Here is a 23,468-nt window from a genome sequence, read left to right as displayed (position 1 = left end):
CTGTACTACAGCTGTTTAAGAATCTAATCTATCTAATTATAATAATAAAAAAATGCATTAAAAGAGTTTATCTTAGAAGGCTTCGTGCTTCTATATAAAATTCAGATTTCCTTTTAAGAGGAAACCAAATAAAGAATGCACTAGAGAGTCTCCTTAGCCTAGAAAGAAGTGAAAAACATGACAGAAACCTTAATTCAGAAAAGCTCAGGGAAATATCCCATATCGCTCACATAAAACTAGACTCATGGCAACATCAGGTTTCACCATTTTTTGTGAGGACTACTTGAATTGGAACTGAATTCCAGTCTCTTTCATTAGAAATTGCACACTTTTCAGAATCTACAGATAAAGCAACAACAGCAAGAGGCATTGCACTAGAGCGAGTTACACTGCAGTGATTGGCAGAGAAATATTCAAAGAGAAAACTGACATAGCAGGTGCCACCTGAAACATTTTGTTAATGGAAACTGATTAAATAAAACAAGACAAAATGAGATGAGAGGTACCCTCTGGATGAGAGGGTAGGAGACAAAAGCATTTGTAGAAGGAAAAAAAAAATCAGTAGTCAAACAGGTTTGCATGATGCAGTAGATGGCCTTAAGTGGAAAGGATTTTAGTCTTTCATCCTAAACTTTCCTCCAGGCCAAAAGCACAGCTCAAAAACTTTGCTTCAGTAACCTCCACTTCCTCCTTTACTGCAGGACTCTCTCTGGCTATAGCACAGTGATGTCTCCAACTTTGTGAAATTCTTCTGAAAGCACCTTCGGTTCCCACATCATGATTCTCATTATACTAATCACTGACAGCAGTCGGCACAAAGATCTTTCCTATTCTCTGTGAAACCTCATTATTCAGTTAGACTTTTTTCTTCCAGTCTTATCTTTTCTCATAGCCTCAGCTAAACTTATACTGAATGACCTAAATGGCAGCCCATAGAATGATTAGGATCTCAAAATGATTCCGTCTGTGCTACCTTCTTTCCTGCTGGGAAACTGCAGAAAATTAGAATCAATCATCACTATTGTGCTAGCCCATGAAGTCCAGCAGCAAAACAATGCCTACCAAGTCCCCACGTAGCCAGGTGCTTAGAATTGAAAACTAACATCGATTTGTCCATATGGCTTGCAAGGATGGTGCCAAATTTGATACCTAGAAAGGTGGATCAGTCTGACTTTGGTATCTGTTTTTCCATTATCTGCGAGAAATCTTTCTTCTAATCTCCTCCAAACAATTTGGACCCAGTTCACTCAAATTTTTGTAGTTTCTTTTAGGTAATTGTCTTACAGACAATAATTACTCCACTTACTATGAAGCTTGAATTATGGCAATACAGGTTCACCTGTGCTATCCTTTTCATCCAAACTTACTCCATCCTCTGTAGTATATAGGCAAAAATTCCTTGCCCTCTTCCTGTTTGATGCAACTCTCCTTATACTTGCTGTTGCTTTCATATCAAATCTTTGTTTTTATATTTTCCTTTTCATTATCCTACAAAATCCAGAACACTGTGCTGCCACTGTCTTCATCAACTGCTGAAGAGAAAGCTAGCTTTCTTTAAACATCTCTATCAAATTTCTTAAAAATGCAGTCTAGAAACACCTGCAGGCTTAAATACTTTGACAGATGTGACACAGCTGATCTTGCCTCTCAGCGTACTTCTATTCATTAAGCTGCTAGTACTGATCTAAATGCTTTTCCAGCCTTTTCTCCTACAACAGGGAAATGTATTCCAAATGTATTCCAGTACCTACCTATCTCCTCTTTTCTAGGCTTCCTCTCCTTTCCCCCACCTTATTTCTTTCCTCGCACCCAGGCTACTTTGCTGTAAAATATATTTTGGGACCAGTTGTGCACAAGGTAATGTCTGAAAACATGTTCTTTATTTTAGTGAAGGGAGTTGAATCAAGTCCAGTACTTACCAGTCTGGTGCTTGCTGGCTGGGACTGTGCAGACACAGGACGCTGCAAAAGATGCACAAAGGGAATAAAAACCTCGTGTTCTTCAAAACACTATCATCCCTGCCTGAGCTGCTGAGGAATGGTGAGTGCCCTAAAGCAAACAGGTATAACTGAAGTCCAGAGAAATAGTCAACAGATTCTATCACCTCATTTCAGATCTTGCTCATATCCACCACAAACGTATCCTGTCCCCATTACAGATACAGCACTAATGCTAAATTCAGATGTGCTCAACTGTTTGAAAATCCTGCAGAGGCACTGCAAAAACACACAGAAAAGAGCTCTTCAGAATGGATGAATGAACTCAACTCTCAAGACCAGAATTCATATTTTTGTAAGAGTTACCTGAAGGAAAATATTTATTTATTAGCTATGTATTGAGAAGAAACAGATGCTGCCAAATAGAATTGTTCACAGAACAGATGGAAAAAAAAAGTAAGAATCCTGACAGAAGCCATTTCATTTAAATGTCTCCACAGTATTCCCGTTCTCGTGGAGAAACAAGATGCCATTTAACAATCTAGTACAGGTGTAGAAACATCAGCAGAATGTCAAAAAGTGCCCTGTATTATTTAATAAGGATTCATTTGGCATCAGGCCTACAAGCAAGGCCAGGTCAATAGCAGCAGTATGTTCGAAAGAAAACTTATAGGAGCTTCAGTTCCTTTTGCCTTCAGTGATATTCGAGCTGCCTTCCTCCTCTCTGGTGCCCAAGGGCATAGAAAGAGATTCTCAGGAGACCTATCTATCTTTTCTAGCTGTACTACTGCCAAGTTCATCTCTATAGTTGGTCTATACAAATCAGGCCAAGGTCCCTTCATTGTTTATGATTCAAACAATGAATGATAAAGCGTCAAACCAATGGAACTGTATGAGGAACTTGCAGTCCAGTCTGGAGAAAATCAGACAGCAGAAGTCACCATAATGATCTCATGACCCAGAATGCTGATATCAGGATTTCTTTCCCAGGAAGTGACTATTCCTCTGATTAAAGATGGCCTACGCAAACAATTTAAACTTCAAAAACTTGAAGGAGTTTTTTAAAAAAGGTCAAAATAACCAAGTAGCTACAACCAAGAGTAAGTATAGAAATATCAAGGATTCAACAAAACCTGAAATAAAACATTTTCAGCAAAAAGCAGGACAAAATGTTCTTGAAGCACAGAAGGATCTATGGACCTACTTACCCATGGGATTCCCTTAAAAAAACAGACATGTAAAACTATCACAGAAGGCCATTCCCAGTAAGCATAGGTGAAGTAGACAAATGTCCCAAAAGAGAATTTAGTCTTATCTTGTAACCACTGCTTGTCATGTGAATCTTTGCAGGTTTCAACTGTCCTGACCTTACAAACATTTGTAGTTTTTAAGCAAAATAAATCAATAAGCTTAAAACCTCCTTAAAATTTGGTGCTTCCAGTTCAATTTTCTGAGACTTTCACATTTTATTTTTTTTAGATAAAAGACTTCAGGTCATCAGGATCTGATATAATTACTGCAACAGAAAAGGTTACTTCCTATAGCTTTTTTTTTTCTGCCACAGAGAGCACCTTTATGATCAGAGGGGATCTGCATGAAACCCTATTTATAAAATGAGCCTCAGAAGCTTTGGATTCAACCAGGCAATCTATAGGTGTTTAAATGTCATGCTAGCAACTATGTACATCTCTCAAATTCCAAATTTTACAAGAAGCAAAGTCTTGTGATTTCTGTAAGTTTTCCCTTCACCAAAAGGTGGACAGTATATTGGTACTCTGTCACTGAATGAAGATGACTTCATTTCCCAGTTAAGTTTGAGTTACACAAACATGCTGTAAGCTCCTCACAGGATGACATCAGCTGCAGAGAACATTAAGATACTCTGTTTGTCTACTTGCCTGGTGAGATATATATTCATCTAAAAATTCAAAGGAGATTGGGGATCTCCCTGCCATTTGTGGTTGCTCCACTCTCACAACTATTTATGGGATCCAAGTGGAGCCAGAAGGAGATAGAGAACAGCTGCACTTGAGCATTACAGTGCTAAGAAAGTGCTGTCTCTGCAGAAAAGGTAATGTGCTGTCACAGCAAGCCACACGAGGCCTCAGTCCAAGGATCCAAGGGAAAGGAAGGGAGAGGTTCCAGGAGTACATGGGTAATAAGCTTTACATTTCAAATGCAAAAGCTCTTCCTGCCTAGGAGGAGGTCTTCAATACATTCATAAAGCTCTAGGCTTCTGGAAGCTCGTTGCCCACAACAAAATGAAAATGCCTAAACAGCCATTTTCATAACTCAGCTGCATTCTCTGAGGCTTTTCTGTAGTTTTGCTGGAAATCCAGATAACCTCACTCACTCATGGAATCATAGAATGATTTGGGTTGGAAAGGGCCTTAAAGACCATCTAATTCCAACCCCCCTGCAGGGACACCTCGCATTAGACCAGGTTGCTCAAAGCCCCATCCAGCCTGGCCTTGAACACTTCTACGGATGGGGCATCCACAGCTTCTCTGGGCAACCCGTGCCAGTGCCTCACCACCCTCTGAGTAAAGAAATTCTTCCTCATGTCTAATCTGAATCCATTCTTTTTTAGTTTAAAACCATTACTCCTCATCCTATCACTACACTCCCTGACGAAGAGTCTCTTTCTTGTAGGCCACTCACTGAGTTTCTCACCTTTGAGCCAAATTCAACGTGAATAACTTTCCTGCGATCCCTCTTCAGCTCTGGCTTGTTGAAGTCACTTACCTGCAGCTTCTGGTACGGATTTCTCCTGACAGATTCAGATGAATGATTAATGGCCTGGCCTGACCGCTGGCCTGGATCCTGGCATACAAAGCCTGTGAGAATCAGGAGCCATATGACAATTTATAAGGCAGGCAAGTCCTGAAACATAATCCCAGAGTTTCTGATCTTAGTCTATACATAGACTTCTTGTCCCTGCCTAAGGACCAAAAAGGATGTCTTTCTTTTTTTGATGTCCAGTGTCATTTAATTTCAAACTTTGCACACTTTCCAAACACATTTTCGGAATAAAACTGGATCTTGCTCTAAAAGCAAGTGCTTAAATCAGTAAGATTGGTAACTGTATAGCAGCATAGATATAGATTCCATTTCTCAAATAACTGAGCAGGCTACTTGATGACAATTCACAGAATCACAGAATTTCTAGGTTGGAAGAGACCTCAAGATCATCGAGTCCAACCTCTAACCTAACACTAACAGTCCCCACTAAACCATATCCCTAAGCTCTACATCTAAACGTCTTTTGAAGACTTCCAGGGATGGTGACTCCACCACCTCCCTGGGCAGCCTGTTCCAATGCCTCACAACCCTTTCAGTAAAGAAGCTCTTCCTAACATTTGACCTAAAACTCCCCTGGCGCAACTTTAGCCCATTCCCCCTCATCCTGTCACCAGGCACGTGGGAGAACAGGCCAACCCCCACCTCCCTACAGCCTCCTTTAAGGTATCTGTAGAGAGCGATAAGGTCGCCCCTGAGCCTCCTCTTCTCCAGGCTGAATAAGCCCAGCTCCTTCAGCCGCTCCTCGTAGGACTTGTTCTCCAGGCCCCTCACCAGCTTCGTCGCCCTTCTTTGGACCCGCTCAAGCACCTCGATGTCCTTCTTGTAGCGAGGGGCCCAAAACTGAACACAGTACTCGAGGTGCGGCCTCACCAGAGCCGAGTACAGGGGGACGATCACCTCCCTAGCCCTGCTGGTCACACTATTTCTGATACAAGCCAGGATGCCGTTGGCCTTCTTGGCCACCTGAGCACACTGCTGGCTCATATTCAGCCGATTGTCCACTATCACTCCCAGGTCCTTCTCCGCCTGGCAGCTCTCCAACCACTCATCTCCCAGCCTGTAGCTCTGCTTGGGATTATTACGCCCCAGGTGCAGGACCCGGCACTTGGCCTTGTTAAACTTCATGCAGTTGACCCCAGCCCATCGGTGCAGCCTATCCAGATCCTCCTGCAGAGCCTTCCTACCCTCGAGCAATCGACACTCGCACCTAACTTGGTGTCATCTGCAAACTTACTGAGGGTGCACTCAATGCCCTCGTCCAGATCATTGATGAAGATGTTAAAGAGGACCGGCCCCAGCACTGAGCCCTGGGGGACGCCACTAGTAACTGGCCTCCAACTGGATTTGACTCCATTTACCACAACTCTCTGGGCCCGGCTATCCAGCCAGTTTCTAACCCAACGAAGCGTGCGCCAGTCCAAGCCAAGAGCAGCCAGTTTCTTGAGGAGAATGCTGTGGGAGACGGTGTCAAAAGCCTTGCTGAAGTCAAGGTAGACCACATCCACAGCCTTCCATCTTTTTTTTTTTTTTTTAATCATTAGGAGCAAGTTGCTCAAGTAACTGAACCAAGTTGTACTACAGATGCCTAAAAGGTGGTGTGCACTAGGAAGTCATGCAGCTTTCGCAGTCTTGACTCCACTTCTACGAAGCATAAATGGAACCCACATGTTCAACCTCAAAGTGCACAAACACTGATTCTGGGGATTAAGAAGTTACTTGCTTAAGACAAAGAGTAACATCTTAAAATACAGAAAGTATAGACTTAATACCATCTAAACATTGCAAACAACCAGATTATTTACAGACTGAAGCTGAAGTGTTGACATTTTACTTCCCAGTGCTAAATGCAATTTTTCTCCTTAACTAGAATCTCCTTTATTATACTAATGTAATAACCTAATATACAAGTGCTTTCTAACATATGCTCATGATCATACTTTTTATTAGTTTTAAATGGTGGAAAGATTCAAGGAGCTTTTTCTTACACTCACCTACAAGGGTGAACATATCTGAGAGCATGCTAGCTTTGATCTTCAGGTCCAAAGGAGCATCACTATCCCCACATGCAATAAAGAACAAGAGGAATTATTTATCTGGTATTAAATGAGAGGAATATACCAGTAACCAAAAATCCATATTTTCTTTGCATTGGTCCTTAACATTGTCATAATCAACATGGGAGGAAGTCTAGGTGATTCACACATGTATAAGTAAATACTAAGCAGCAACAGATTTGTGTATGTCTGTTTATAGACATTGCATCTGTTGATTTTATAACTTTTTTTACAGCTTTTGTCTCCTAATACAGAAACATACAGCCTTGTTTTACCTCTGCTTGGCCAGAAACAGTCTCTGAATGTATCTACACTGTGTTTAATAGAGGAAAGGTTTCTGGTTTTCTTAGAATTCCTACAAAACACAATTACCTATGCCTTTTCCATGTAAAATCATGAAAACAGATATATTAACTCTAATAAATGGGAATAAATGGTTAGGGAAAGTGACAGATATGAAGAGATCAGACAGTGAGGTCAGGTAAAACACATCCATAGTTTTTCCACTAGAAACATCAATAAAATTCAGGTCAGACAGGCAAAGCTGGATTTCTTGGGAGCAGAGAAATCGTCCATTTTCTACTATACTGTGAAAGAGGCCAACAACTGGGACAAAAAGGCTGGAAATTATAACAAAGCAGAGCAAAGGACGTGTGTGTGAGTTGGAGAGGTTTAAGTGGTAAAGAATGCAAGTAATCCAGTATGTACATATATAAGCAAAGACTAAAAAACAAAGAAATTAAGTGTTGTATAAACATTCTAGTTGCTCCTGAAAACAAAACGGGTACTGTGGAAACTAGGGTGATGAACAGTGTGTTGAAGAAATTTCTATGCAGGATAAAGAAAGAGGGGAGGGGGGCAAGCCCAAGAGGAGGGTCAGATATTCCAAGAAGATACATATTACTTACATGGCTGGAGATCTACTAAAATAAATCCCAACCTTTATTATGGTATGAAGGTCAGAGTAAAGTTCAAGACTGCACTCATGTTGTGGATTTTAGCTAAAGAGTACTAGACCAAAAAATTGAGCCCAAGAACATATCTGCATCCACAAGTCACACATAATGCCTGAACTCTGCTTTGACTCCTCCTAAACCTTAAAGCATCTACTCAGCCAAGCATATGGGAACACCACACAATAGTCTGGAGAGTTTCAAAATTTGTCTATGATGGGAGATTAAGAAGTGTTAACAATGATGATGGACTGTAGAGGAGAAATAATTAAAAAGAAAATGGAATCCCAACTGGGTTCTTTCAAAGCCTTTTGCTGCAATGAGTTTATTTCTGCAAAGGGAAAAGCAAAAGACTGTCCTGTCAGCTCTTAGCAGTGGAACAAATAACTCTGCAGGCCTCATGAAAACGTGCCCTCACATGGGGGCAACAATTTTCAAGGACAACTATCTCCAGCAACAGTTCCAGCCTCATATTAACCTAGAAATCACTTACCAGGCCAATGATGGGGATAGGTTCACTTCCAACAGCCAGGGCTTGAGAGTATCATCAATAAGGACATCAAAACCATACAGCTCTGAAAACAAAGCAAACATTGTAAGTTTACCTTCCAGCACCTTTAAACATCCAGATAAGTCCAGCATCAGTCTCTATCAGGTCATTTCTATCTATATCATGCATGTGAAATTCAGTGAACTCTCTAGGGCTGAATAAACAGCATTCCACAAGTGGGAAGTTTCACTCCTTCAGAATTCAGATTAAATATATTCTGCTTGTGGGGAAAAGAGAGAAGCAGAAAATGAATCTAGGGAAATATCATATAGAAGAAAAATCTTTGGCATCCATAAATTTCAGTTAATGCAGAACTTGTTTCCACATAGAATTTACCCAAGCATAGCAGTCCACTCTGCTTTTTTTGTTGGATCCTAGGAACAGGACTTCACTCTCCTTTTGCTTTCTAATCCCTGTATTTGTTGTTCCAGTCAGCTATAGAAAATTATGTCCTTCAACATCAGTTTCTTTCCAGTTATTCCTGCATGTTTTCCTGCAATATCCTCACAAGAATACAAGGGTGTTCTCTGCAGTTCCATCGACATGGAAAACCTCCCACAACTCTTTATCTTATTGACATTTTGCCACTTTGCAGCAGGTCACTATAAAAACATCCTTTCCTTAGCTCCTAAAATGTCTCTCTCCTTCATAACATATTACATCTGCTAGATGTGTTCTGCTTAACACAGGCCAGACTGAAGCCAGCTTCCCATTCCAAGACTGATTTTACTGCTTCACCCTATACACACGTTCTCTCTAGTTTGGATAGAGTTGCAAGAAGGATGCTACACAAAGACAACTGTAAATCAGAAGCTGGCATAAATTCAATTCTCTTTTCCAGTATTAAGAAATACAGTTAATGACCACGAGGGCAACTTATGCACATTTTTTCAAAACACCACAGAACAGGGTATGGCAGAGAAGAAGAATTTCCATGGAATCAATCAGCTCCCTAGTGCCTGAAGTGAAAGCTGAAGAATTCCTTTGCTGTGCTGCTTCCCCTGAATTCTGGCCCTGGCTTTTTGTCGCCTGCCTGACGTTCACGCTGGCTCCAGGGAGCTGGACTGCTTGACAAGATCTTCCTAAGCAGACAGCTGTATGAGAGTTCATGGAGCTTATGATGGAAAGTGAATGAGCTGCAGGGGGGTTTGGAAGGGGAGGAAATGGCAGCAGGATTTGTGAGTGTTGCCTGCTCACTCTTCTAGACCCTGTAGCCAGACAGTGAGCGAGAAGCAAAACAACAGAGAGTTAAGGAGTTGGTTCACTCCAAAGAAATGAGGCTGAATCTACGCTTGGCTCTCTTGCTTCCCAGACTGGGAAGGTTGCACTGTAGGAAAAAGGAGGAGGTAGGGATTGTAAGAGTAAACATTAACAAAGCACTTCAACCAAGTGAACCTTCTGGTGCTTTTAATATAGTATTTCAAAAGACAATCCCAGATTTAGTGAAGACCTGTGACTCCTATTGCACGGCAAACTTCAGTGGACCGGAATCTCATGCCCAGGGCAGAGAAGCAATGAGTGGGCCTGTGGCAGCTGCCAGGCTGCAGCCTCCCAAGCCCAGTCAGGAAGCAGAGCATTTTGTTTTGACTAGCTTCTGCTTCTTTTGCTGCTGGCCATTCCCCCCTTCTGACCCTCAGAGGACCTCTGCTAATAATTTGGCTCTTCTGCATTTGTCATCCTCCCACACTTATCTCCCTCTTCCAAACCACTTGCTCTTTAAGCCTCCCTCTTTCCCACCCCACTAGTCCTAATTGCTCACTTACTCCATGCACTTTTACAAATACTTATTGGATACCTCTTGACCTTGGCTGGTTCTGACCACATTGCTAGTGCTCCATTCCCTTGTTGTTTATTAGGAAGGTAGGTTCTTCAGGGCATTCCTCTCAGCTCAATTCCATTGCTCAACACAGGTATCTAATACCACCCACAGTACCTTAGGGTTTTCTGCAATACTCCACCACCACTTCACAATGGCCTTGGGCTCCCCTGTATCCTAAATCACATTTTCAACACCTAGACAGATGTCTCTGCTACCTCTGAGCATCAGCAGTTATGCATCATCCATGTTCTGGCAACTGAATCAAGCGCCATGGGTTCTCATACAAGGCAGAGCACAAAAAGTTCTCAAGTCTGACTGGGATACAACAGCACAAAAAGAAGATTAATTACCTGTGCTTTCAATTAGCCTAATAATCTCTCCTTGGCCTTCCTCCACATGTGGAAAATGCACTACCTAGATTAAATGCAGAAGTAGCATCCTCCTACTATGAAACTCCACTTCCATTTGTACAAAATAAAATAAAGAAAAAAATCATGAAAAGTCAAGGTTACATGTAGGCAGTACAAAAATGTAGAATCACATGAGCACAGCAAAGACCAGAAGTATACCCTCTGCAATTACCAGCTTCAGCAAGACTGCTACTTCCCTTTGTAGAGAGGATGAAGAAAACAAAGTGGGCAAAACAGAAACATGTGCCTCAGGCTGCAGCAACGGTAGGTATGCAACAACCCATCTTGCACCACAATTGTTATTGACAGGAGAAGAAACTAACATAGCAAGTTTCCACTGTGCCTTCCCTTTTTCCCCTTCTCTTGCTACTGTGCTCCAGAAAAATGTGTTTCACCCCTGCAGTTTGCTAAGGAGATTGAAAATATATCAGGAGGTATTGGATACTGCCAAGACTCAGCAGAACAGCCTCTACCCTCCCACTCCCATAAAGACAAGTCACTGCTGACAGAGCTTCACAATCCTCCCAAGAGAAGTGCTAGCATTAGACTGAAGTCTAACAGCAACAGCTCAGCCAGAGATTTTTAATTATTTTAAATCAATGTCATTATTTAAGAATAAGAGGAAGGTTTGAGACGTGTCAAGCTTCTTGGTTCTAATAAATTACCATGTGTTCCAAGTTTGGCTTATAGTCCCATAAGAGACTGCAATGGAAATCCTTTTTAGAAAATATTCCCAAAGAATCTGCTATTCTCTATAAATCTAGCAACTAACTCACAAGAAATAGCTTATAGTGCAAACAATGTTTCCATGATTTTGCATAGATTAAGCTCAATTGCTAGAAGGTCACTGTAATTTTAGTCTTTGTTCTCAGCTTGTCCACTAGGGAAAAAGCAGCAGCTTTATTGCAGAGGAGGTTTTCTGCAATTGAATGGAGGCAACCTGAGGTTATGAAGTGACACATAGACACTGAAAAAAATTGCACGGTATGCAACTTTTCTGGTTTTGCAACAAAAACAGACCTCATTTTGAGCAAGAAACTCCTAAGTGCGAGGAACTACACCTGTGCCACTGGAATTCCAGTCTTCCTTTTTTCCATCCTAGTTGAGGCTTCAGAAACTGCTAAGTATTTTGTAAATGAGTCAACGAATTCACAGAGATTGCTTTACCTAGTGATGGTACAGTACCTGCTTCAACTGTACATCTTAACAGCTACAGTGCCATAAAAAGTCTGCACGTTGGGACCTATCATCAGCAGATACTCAATCACTCTTGTTATTCTACAAGAGGCCAGCATAACAGTTTAGGATTTGGTAAGCAAAAGGTCATGCTGTCTAACACTAAGGGATAGTAGAATGAAGCCTCTATTCTGGACAGTGTTCTGGGGAAACTATTGGTGCAGGAATTTGCCTTGCATTCCAAATAATACAGGTTCTTTAACTCCCTTCTTCAGAGGACGTCGTTTTAATAAAAGAAGGCTTTATCTCTCAGTGTTATCAATATAAGAAAGGATCCAACAAGATGGATCAACTATTCCACATCTTGGTGTTCTTTTCTGCTTCACATGAGATGCAGACAGAACCTGCCAGTCTGTCCTATTAGCTTGTCTAAGCATGCAATTACCTCACTTAGAGGCAGTTTCCCAATGACAGGTGATTAGAGAAAGTTCATTGCTTATGAGAAGGCTTTGCAACCTTTCTTCCTCCTACTGATGCCTGAAGGACATAGTTACATTTCCAATAAAATCCTGAAGTCTTCCAAAGTGAATTAATTTGAGGGTGCCTATGGAAACCACTACTTTGGTGAAGAAAAGACCACAGTTGGGCTCATCATTTATACCAAGGCAGAATCAGAATCATCCTTCCATTCTGGAGTTAGAAAAGATAAAAAGGCAATCTTTACAGTTAAAAAAATCAAAGAACACAAGTCTTGGTGTAAACTGGGCTGCCTTTATAGTGCTAATTTTACAGGGTAAATAAATTATCCCCCATGAAGGAGAATGTTTTTCAACACAGTACGTGAAATCATAGTCAGTGAAGAGGTTAGCACCCCGGTAACCACCTCATGACACCAGTTAAGTTCCCTTATGTCATTGAGGAGTGGAAGAGTTGATATATTACTTCCTGTTCTTCAACAAATTTGGGTGGCCAAGTTAAGAAAAAGTAATAGCAGGTAGATCAAAATAAAGACAACTGACTCCATAGATAACTGAAATGAAGAAAAAAGTAGAGCATATTTCCTGACTTTACTAACACACGTTCTTCTGATTTCTAACTTCAAACTCCAAACTCCATTAACCTTAGCCCCAGCAACACAGGAGACCTCGCTTCCGTATTCTTTGCTATCTGCAGAAGACCTTAATGTCACTGCAAAAACCAATGACAGTAAAAGATGGAATGAGAGCATAGTGTTGATTCAGACTTAGGTAACAAGTCCACTGATCATGAAAAGTTGACAGTACTGGTCATTTCTTCTTGTTTTTGGATGAGTTCAATCTTCCTACGTCTGACACAGTAGCCTAAGAAAAGAGGTTAAAGAAACTGGTGCTAGCAAGCTGAGAACAGTTTCCTAAAGGAAACAAAAACTCCTGTGGCAGCAGTGATTCTGACTTTCAGCTGATCTCTGGGTGCTAAATCCATCAGTTAGGTACCATTTTGATCTATGAAATGACAAGTAAGGAAAACAGTGCACGGATGGTGACTAGCTCCTATGGGAGCTATCACTAGAAGACTTATCCCACACACTCTTCTTAGTGTTCACATTCAGCTGACCGTTTCAGTCAAATCTGAAGATATACATATATTAACAAAAACTACCTTGGCACATTACAATCATTAGGAGACCTGTTCAGAAAGGTACAGGACTTCTGAATCTGACCGGAGCCAGAAGACTCAGATTCAAGCTGGCATCTTTACATACCAGTTTTAGAGCAAAGACTGACAGTAAGGAGCTAAATTGAATGGATTAAGCTTTGCAAAAAAGATTAAGTGCGGGGAACACTTGTTCTGCTATTAGTTTGGCATATCTTATTCTGGTTTCACAGATGAAAATGTGTGTGGTATACATAAGTCTCCAAGCAGGGACTCTCCTATAATCATGTCAAACAAGTCAGTGCAGAAAACCCTTAATCGCACATTTTTTGTATCCTTCAAAATTCTTTATGGAGCAGGCCAACACTGCTCAATACTACAAAAGAATACCATTATCCCAAACAGGTCGACTGCTACTACTAGGAAAATTAAGTGTTCACAAAGAGCAGTAACATAGATGGTTGAAGACTGGTGATTAGATACAAATTAAGACTGTTTAAGTGTTTAGCTCGAGGTCAACACCACACAAGTAGTACAACAGTTTATCTGCTCTATACCATTTTCATGTAGATTAGTAGCATATGACTGGCCAATTTCACCCTTAGGACAAAGAAGCAGCTAAGCTGGATGCTCAGTAATGCCTTGGTGGGATCAAGAAACATGCATATTATCCTAGCCTGCCCTGCCTTCTTGATTGCAGAAGAGTTCAGTGCTGTCACTATTGGGTTGACTAGAGCAGGGAGTGAAACAGGGGACTTAATGTATTGCTTCTCCAGAGTCATGTTTCAGTGAGTACAGAGAGTGGTACTATACCAGGTGCTGGCATAAATAAGTGCTGCACCCAGTTGCCTTCATTCCATCTCTGCTAAACAATCCTATAGAGAGAGTTTTCAGACTGTCTGAAAGCAGTCTTCACTGCCTTTTCTAGCCCACCCAGAAGTGCTTACTCCAGGAGAGTACAATGCAGTCTTTAGTCACCTTGATTGTATGTATGCCCATTGCACCTCCTGTTCACACCAAGATGTTATGTTTTTCAAAGTCAGCGCAAAATCCAGTTTCTCTCAAAGAAATCTTCAGCAAAATCCAGTTTCTCTCAAAGAAATCTTCAGCAGCAGCCAACAACTCAACTGGTGACCTGTTTTAGGATGATGTACTGATTCAGAGTGCTGCAGCATGCCCTCCTCTGGAATTACTGGTTACAAGTCTGGTGACAGGACAAGGGGGAATGGGCTCAAGTTGCGCCAGGGGAGGTTTAGGCTAGATATTAGGAAAAACTTTTTTACTGAAAGGGTTGTTAGGCATTGGAGTAGACTGCCCAGGGAAGTGGTTGAGTCACCATCCCTGGAGGTCTTTAAAAGACGTTTAGATTTAGAGCTTAGTGATATGGTTTAGTGGAGCACTTGTTAGTGTTAGGTCAGAGGTTGGACTAGGTGATCTTGGAGGTCTCTTCCAACTTAGATGATTCTGTGACTATTTACTAGCAGCTTAATTTTAAATGAAGAATTATTGGCTAATCAAAAGGGGGGGGGGGGGGGGGGGCGGAAATCAGTTATTGAGAATCAGTTATTACTAAAATGTAGTAAACAGCTAACATCACATAACCAAAAGGGGACTCACTATAGTCTTTTCACAAGTTTTCAGCAGTACCACACTTTAACATTAGAAAATAATCATTCTGACCTACCACTCTCACTATCTAGGCAAGCATTTGCAGCTGGAACCATACAGACAGTCTCACCAGTCTTGTTTTAGAACATGAAGAAGCCATGTCATGAGTCTCTTCCCTCAAATCTAAAAGAAATGTATACTACGTAAAAAAGTTTACTTGGGAAAAGAATGAAGCACAATGACAGATCTAAACTGTTACAGAAATAAAGTTGACAGTCTAATCTAAACAAATTATTTCTGATTTAATTTTTAGTAAGAAGATGGTAATTGTGCTGGAGTCCTATCTCCCACAAAAGCATTATGAAGACTACAACAGAATACACATTAAGTTACTCATGTTTTTCTATAATCTTTTCAAATAAAAGCTACTTCTGTATCTGAACCTCAGAAACATGTTTCAGAAGTCTGAGATATTCTGTAAGTGATCAATCTCTCTCAGGACACACATGCAGCTTCATTGTTCACAGCCTAGAATGAAGAAAAAGGCTCCTGGGAGCCTTTGCACGCTGCCTTGAAATCTTCATTCCCAGTTTTCTTCCTCTTGTTAACAGCTATGAACTCAGCAATTCTGAACATTTCCAACTAGAAGAATTGCCTTTTAAAATTTTTGTTTGTTTGCAACAGGGTTAAAAGTGGCATCAGAACAAGACAAGGGGATGAAGAACAAGCCATATAGCATAACAAGCACAGTTCAAATCCTTGGGATAAGGACCACCACTTCATTGTGGGGGAAGGTGGCAAAAAGTACAGAGCTCTGGGAATGCCTCAGGCTCCCTAGGGAAGCAGTATGGCTCCTGCTTAAGCTCTTTTTCCTGGGAAGCTCTTAATTTATGTTTACACTGAAACAAATGGAACAAAACACTTTATTTGTGGGGGAGCATCTGAGAGGGTGGTTAGTGCAGCCCTGGGGAGGCAGCAGGAAGTGGGATAACCTCAGAGCCAGGCCCAGCAGAAAGTACATGAGGAACATTAGTTTCCACATACGCAGCTCAGTGGAATCTAGAGACACAACAGAGAGGAAAATGGAAGAATTAAAAAAAAAGGCAGTTAAGATTTTGTTGTTGTTTTTGTTTTTAATCCAGTTGTTGATATTTCTGGAGTAGCTGCTAAACTATTACTTCATTAAAGAGCTCATCTAACTCAAGCACCCATGTACACCACCGTTCTTCAACTTTGAACAAAGGCAGAGTCACCGAGTAGAAGCTAAGGACTGAGAGGTAGCTGATTTGGCAGGTAACTGATCAGCCATGGCCCCTCCTGGGATACTTGACCATGACTCATCAGCCCAGGGAATCCAAAGAGGACAGCAGTTATGTTAGTGTAGCAGGCTGTACGGCTATAAACACCTAAGTGCAACGCAAAGACCACACAAGTTGATTTTACCTGTCACAGCTAGTTTAAACAGAAGTCCCAACACCCAAACACGGAATAGCCTAAGCTAAGTTTGGTCTTTGGTTTAAGCACTGACTGAAACACAATCAAGACTCTTTTTCCCCTGCCCCAAGACTCTTCCCTTGTGTGTGCTTCCACGTGAGCAGAGGGCAGCTAAGAGCAGGAGGAGGCCTCTTTAGGGAAGGTTGGGAAGCAGCCACTGGAAAGCAGGAGAAGGCACACTCTGGTACCAGCCGCTGCTTTCTGGACCCCTTCCCAGCATCTGCTGCCAGCGAGTTCTCAAATTCCTTTGCCAGCACATAGCTCTGCATCCAGCTTCTGCCAGAAATAAACTTTGACGCCGCCATGCGGTTCTCTCACACAAGTACAAGCCCAAGAGGCATTACCACCACTGTCATTGAAGGAACTGCATTACACATTTCTTTCTTAACCCTCAGACCCACGTACGGCTCTAATTCAGAACTAAATTGAGCCATCTTGCCCAAAGTATTAAATACTCTGAAGGGATATTTCATTATCCACAGACAACCTTTGCAAGGACACTCGTGGGTCAGTTACTTCAACTTTCCAGCACTTCTCCAGTTCCCTTTCAAGTCCCTTTTCATCATCCCCTTTTCTAGGATAAGACTAATGAATGATGCAGGCAAAGAGGCAATTGTGATTCAACATCCTCCAACCTCAGAGTCCTATACTGAGAAAAGAACACAGAATCAGGCTTCCTTGCAATAGGAAATGCAAGTCCCCCTGTAGCACTGAAAAGATGGAAGTTTCAAACAGAACTCAAGAGCCAGTCAACAAACACATCCCTAGTTCCTTACCAAAGCAGCTGCCACGATGCGAAAGAAAAGTCTTACAAGCCGTAGCAATGGCCAGTTCAGCAGAAACTACAGTCTTGATAATCAGGTCTTCCACATTGGCCATCAGTGCTGCAAGGAGGGGAGGGAAGGGGGGGAAAAAAGTAGATTGTGAAGCAGCACACAATATCTAGAAAAGCATGAGTATATGTATATGGACAGATACCTTTGTGAATCAAAGCACATGAGAGCCTATGGATGATAAAGCAATGATTGTTTGGAAATTCATGCAAGCAGGAACATGTACATGCATAAATATCCTACTGCAAAAGTGCTCACAAATGAGTATGATATGAAAGTAAGTACAGTGCAAGTAAGCAGAAACATGTGGCAAACACAACAGCACAAATCAGCTGGAGTCTGATCACCACCCACTCAGAGTATTAGGAAGGATTAAACAAGAGCATGTTAGTGAGGTGAGCCCTTAAACTACAGGGTATAAGCCACAACCACTGAAGTACAAAATTTTGTCTTGTGGACTTCCATGATATAACAGTTCTGTTACGTTGCACCTTCCTCTAAAGCAGCTGTTCCCAAACCATGATTTACAAATTATTTCAAAATGATATAATCGGTGATATAATTGGCGATATCTTCCTGTCTTGCTGACCTACAGATAATCTCCAGTTTCAGTAAGGAAGCTCTCTCTGGCTCCTGTATAAACCCCTAAAGAGAGCTCAGGAACAAGAAGCTGAGACGTGCAGCAAAGGGCAAGAAAAGATGTACATTAGATATAGATCTGGATCCCACACTGGGTTTGGGATGAGTCATGCAATAGAAAGAACAACGGACTTAGTTTCTGTTTTTAAGGACGAGCAATAGAAAAGTGAGAGGAAGAGGGAGTGAGTAAACACTGGAGCCACAGTCTGAAAAATTAGTAAGGATGATAGTGCAGCCTCTCCCACCCCTCAAAGGCAACACAAGCAAACACACCAAAACCTCAGCAAACCCACACAAACCTTTGGTAATCCCTGTCCCAGAGAACATCTAGTACAAACCACTTAACTAGAGAGTTAGATTTAGGCATACAATTACTATTTTTCACGTTCAGCTGATGACATGCAGGGGCCTGAATAATTACAAAGGATCATGCAAGCAAATTCAGATGCGAACTGCTGTGCCAGAGGAAGACCAAGTGGAAGCAATACAACATGGGAATGCCTAAGTGCACGTGAACACCGCAGAGCACAAAAAACTCGCCAGTCCAGACAGGGCCAGCACTTTCCAGCCAGCATTCTGCCTCCATATGACCAGAACCAGATGCATCAGAGAAAGGTGCAAGAAGCCTTGTGACAGACAGTTACAGAGCAACCTCCTTGCATTGCTCAGCAGTTTACCTATGAGCGCATGTCTTATACTTGAGGGGTGAGGGAGCAGGATTTATCACTATTAATAGCTATATCTACAGAGCTGACTGACAATGTATGGTACAATTAATTGGCCAGCCATGCATACACATGATGGGGAAAAGGTCTACTTCCACCTGAAAGCCAGATTCAAACCCCTTCCTCCATCATTTACATGTTCCCTGGCAACACTTGCAGGATGGACTCAGCTGTCATCAGTAGTGTAACTGATAGCTCAGTATCACAGGTCACTTATCCCTTAAAGGATATACCTGGATTCTGCTCTGCATATGCATTTACTCCCAGCAGACCTGGCAAAGGTGGGGAAGAGGGAGCAATTTTATATGAAACACAGACTGAAATGAAAACACTCAGCAAAAACCTGAGCCATGGAAAGATGACACCACATCCAAGAGTCATTCAAACTGGCACAGTTCTCCAGAGGTTGGTCACTCATCAGACTGAACAGGCCATGGGAGCAGTAGAGGGAGGGAAGCTTTTAGAAGGAATGGGATGACCTTAAGAAACGGGAAATGTAGGTAAAAATATTAAGAAACACACCCCGAGAAAAAATCAGAGTATTATTTGCAAAAGGGAAGGGGATAGACCTTATCTCTGGGGATAGGACTCATCTCTGAGGATAGAGAGTAAGCGCAACCAGCTCTAGAGAGTACACTGTAAGGAACAATGCTTCCCTCCACCCTGCTCTGATGCTATATGGGACTCACTGTGACTCTTCCCTGACTTCTTAGGATTCACACTAGTGGGATGATTAAAATCCAGTAAAGAAATAAAACAACATGATCTCTACTGACCTGCAGTGTCTCTCCCCTCCTGTTTTAAGTACCTCAGCATTGCACTCATGCTCCACTTGTTTCCATAATCCTCTACTTCAGGATCATCACAGCTAAAAGAAGCAAAAAAAGCAAGTTTACACCAAGTCTTATCTTTTACAAGTCTTATTCCTGAGGGCTGGTACCAACTTCAGACCAAGTTAGGTAAATTAACCCAGCCTCTAGAGATGAAGTTCCACTTTCCAGCCAAGTACCTGACATAATCTCCACTCTTCTTGTTGACACTGTAGTTGGTCAGATGCATAAACTGGTTTTTAATGTTCTTGGATGCCTGGTCATACCTCACGGTTGCAAACCTATAAAGAGGGATAAAGATTTATAGTGTTTCTGGAATGAGCGACATCCTTGCTAAATATGACCTACAACATGGACTGTTTGACTACAACAGCCAGAAAAAGGATGCATGTAATGTGACTTCAAGAGCAAACAATCCTCACAAAAATAGAGTTCAGGGCCACATTCAGACACATTTAGTCTCTTTTCAGTGTTTTAAAGCAAGGGGCTCCATTTGTTCTCCTTGGAGTTTCTGTGGCCTAACAGTATACACTTCACACTAGGCACATTTTTTCCTAACTGCTTAGATTTATGGTCCTCAGGCATTGTGGCCAGACAGGCCATTTAAGTTTTTGACAGTGCCGCGAGCCCTTCAATTTCACAATAGGACCTACCATGAATATGTAAGATCCACTGGTCCTTGGAAAAGCACCCACATATACAGCAGTCTTGCTACATATGTGTACCATAGTCAATATTCCCCAAAGTCTTTTACAAGCATAGTTCAGTTCTTGTGTACTCTACAGATGCCTTAGGAAAGGCTGACTGTGGGGACAGATTTCTATCGCTGACAACTGTACAGCCTACAGCTGTCAATCCCCTTTCTCAAGAAGCATTCAGGAAACCAGGCAGAACCTGCAGGCCAGACCAATTTGTCCAATGAGGCAGCTCCCGCCCCAGGGCGTTGCCATTCTCAGGAACAGTGCAACCCTTCTGTATCAGAAGGATGTCATCTAACTTGTGTAGGAGGAAAGAACAAAGGTACTGCAGGGAAGATAGCAATCAAGAGCAAGCCACTGCTATAAGCTCACCTAGTCTCTGTTTGAACCCTATTACAGCCAACAGTGCCACAGTTAAATTAGCCTGTTTATTATGGCAACATCCGCGGTGAATTTCTGATTAAAAGGTGTTAATTAGCTGTACTGCAAACTAGTGCTCCATCAACACTCCCTAAGCCATAAATTGCCATCAAAGATGTTTGCATTGAAATGAATCAAAGAACTGATCCAACTGAAAAATAGCCCAGATTTTGGTTTGTAAGGAGTTAGAAGGATTTTTTTTTATTTTTATTTTTTTGCCTTTATGTTGGGAGTAAGGAGGCAGAGGGAACAGTGTGTGAGCTAGAAAAACGCATGAAAGAAGAATGAAAAAGGCAGACCAGCACCCAGATCCTGTCTACTTTTTTTTCAGTGGCCACATAGACTTAAGCTACCCATATTCTTTCCTCAACTACCCACCTTCACTCTACCTACACAATTCTGACACAAGAGAGGAGTGATGCCACTGCAGACATGTCATGTAAAAACAGTCTTTTTGTGCTAGTACTGCTAGTACTGTTGCACATGCTACCCCTCTGTTAGAGTTCATATTATATAGACAGAAGGGAACTGATCACATACCTGTGTCAGGAAAGGAAAAGGTCAACAGGAAAAGGAGAACAGCAGCCAGGAAGAGTGCAGGACTGTTTCTTCCGATAGCCATACCTGTTTAAAGTGTTTAATATTGTATCTTGTGTAAAAAATTGCATTCTAAACATGGAGTTGTATGATCAGCCTTTGTCAGTGTAAGGACATACTGCAGCTGAAAGCTTATCACCTGCTCACTTCCATGTTCCAGCCACTCTCCTTGATCTGCTCCACAAATTGGGTAGACACAGGCAAGTCAGATCAATCCATGGATCTGACTGAATGGCCACTCGATGAAGTATAGAAGGATGCCAGTTAACTTCAATCAGATACAGGTGCACCCTCTTCTGGGTGCTACAAAGGAAGGTGTTAGTCAGGACACAGAGTAGTGTCTTCATTTTAGGAGAAGGGTACAAATTATCTCAAAAAAATGCAAACATTAAGCAAAGGATAATACTGTTTGTGGCCATATTTGCAAAATCCTACAACCAGACAAGGACCTGACATCAAGTTAAGTATGAGGTAATAATTGTTATTCTGCACGTAATCAGTTCTCTTTTCAAGATATATTTTATGCCTCAGATTTTGGAAAACAATATGTAAAACAAAAGATCAAGCACAGAATCCATGGCATCTGGTTTGTAGAAATACCAGTGTGAGCCACTGCTAGCCACCACAGTTTGTAACAGCAGACATGTTCTAGTGGGGAAAAAAAGTCAACCAAAAAAGAAAAACACCTCCTTCACTCTGATCATTCTCCTACACCACAATGATTTAAGATGTCAGTGTAGGATCATTCACAAGAAGAGTAAATTTGATGAACCCTCAAAGTAGGAAAAAGGAGACAGCAGTCAAGAAAAACGTAGGAGAGAAGGAGGGAGGGAAATCCAGAGAATCCGGCTGTGCAACGAACCTGGCATCCAGAAAATAAAAATGCATCCCCCTTCACTTTATTAAAATCACCTCTCTTCATCCTTCCCTCATTTTCCACAGTTCAGAGATGCTGGACTATAAAAGGACATCCAACTACAAGTTACACACACACACACAAAAAAAAACCTCCTTTACAAAGAACTGCCAAATATCCCATTTCTCAGTGAAACTGAAGCCACTAATGCTCTTGTTTGGTAGCCATTTTGAGAAATCTCTCTCCCCACAGGAACAATACCAGCAAATCCATATTAAATTAAAATTAAAAATAAACACACAGGTGGGAGCAGGAAAAAAACTCCATGATGCAACTGAGTGGCAAGGTTAAAAAAGTGAACATGATCTTGCACCAGATTTTTCTGAGCTTTAACTATACATGAAGTTAGAGCAGTTGGCAACAGAAGGGAGTTTGGAAGTTTGAATCCCCTTTCCAAATATTTCCACATCTTAAAATATTTGCATTTCTTTTCAGTTTAACTGTAAGTTTCCTGGATTTAGCTCTTCTGCTCTGAAAGTAATGACAACAATCACATATTTGGTTCCTAATTATAACTTAATCTCCATCTTAACAATCACTTATTAGCAGCACACTGAAAGCATTTGTTGATAATATGCTTTTAACCAGATTCTAGAAGACACTGAGCATAAGTAGCAAGTTATTTCAGAAAGTCAGGGTTCCCTTGATACTTTGAAGAAGAGAACAATTAGGTTCACCACACTCATCAATTTATTTTTTGTTGTTCTTGTTGCTAATTATGCACATAATCAGAAATATGAGAATATCAACTCCTGGCAGATATAAATGATACTTCTAAATAGTGGTTCTTAAAAGAACTTTCAAACACTTGCATAAGCTTCCTTCTACAGAGACTATCCTTATTATTAGCTGGTCTGAACTCCATGCCCTAAGAATAATAAGGCTACTATAGGATTTACATTTCCATAGGAATTGATTATTCAGAAAGGATTCCAGTGTATTTGAGAGCTTTCTACGCATAAACTTGTTGTCATTTTAAGGCATAATCGTGGTCCAGTTCAGTAATGCAGCAAAAAAAAAAAACAAAATGTTAAGTGACTCAAGTCTGCTATCAGAAGGACTCCAAGCTTTAAACAACAGAATCAAATGTCAACTTAATACATTCTTGCAGAGCTGCTCTCACAGCCTTACTAGCCTTATCCAAAGTACAATCTGCAAATTACAAATGGAAAACTAAAGTTATTTCTTCAGCCCCTATCAATACCCTCTGGATGTTAAAATGGCGATGGTACAATGCTGGCAATAGCCTACTTCCCTTATATTGTGTTAGCACTTGCTTGCAATGAAGAGTGTCACTATCACTGAAATACCAGTTATGATTACCTTTAGTACTCTCTAGTTCCACAGCTTTTCATACCATACATCACAGCATCTT

The 23,468-nt window shown here is 41.3% G+C and overlaps 1 protein-coding gene across 2 annotated transcripts in view; it reads right to left on the bottom strand.

Annotated features, from left to right (window-relative positions):
• Nucleotides 1–23,468, bottom strand: part of TTLL5 (tubulin tyrosine ligase like 5) — a 127,258-nt gene that overhangs the window by 86,713 nt on the left and 17,077 nt on the right. Inside the window, exons 9-15 of one of the 2 annotated variants that reach the window (XM_035327649.1) lie at nt 19,642–19,743; nt 19,409–19,500; nt 17,212–17,319; nt 8,240–8,321; nt 6,731–6,792; nt 4,683–4,774; nt 1,920–1,961 (exon numbers count right to left, since the gene is read on the bottom strand). In XM_035327649.1, the coding sequence (XP_035183540.1) occupies nt 1,920–1,961; nt 4,683–4,774; nt 6,731–6,792; nt 8,240–8,321; nt 17,212–17,319; nt 19,409–19,500; nt 19,642–19,743 (580 nt within the window). The remainder of the gene's footprint in view (nt 1–1,919; nt 1,962–4,682; nt 4,775–6,730; nt 6,793–8,239; nt 8,322–17,211; nt 17,320–19,408; nt 19,501–19,641; nt 19,744–23,468) is intronic. The other variant, XM_035327650.1, reaches the window with a different exon arrangement.

This window comes from Oxyura jamaicensis, chromosome 5 (genome assembly GCF_011077185.1).
Source record: "Oxyura jamaicensis isolate SHBP4307 breed ruddy duck chromosome 5, BPBGC_Ojam_1.0, whole genome shotgun sequence".
Classification (NCBI taxonomy): Eukaryota; Metazoa; Chordata; class Aves; order Anseriformes; family Anatidae; genus Oxyura; species Oxyura jamaicensis.
Note: the sequence above shows the minus strand (reverse complement) of the source record. Positions and strands in the feature narration are given on the sequence as shown.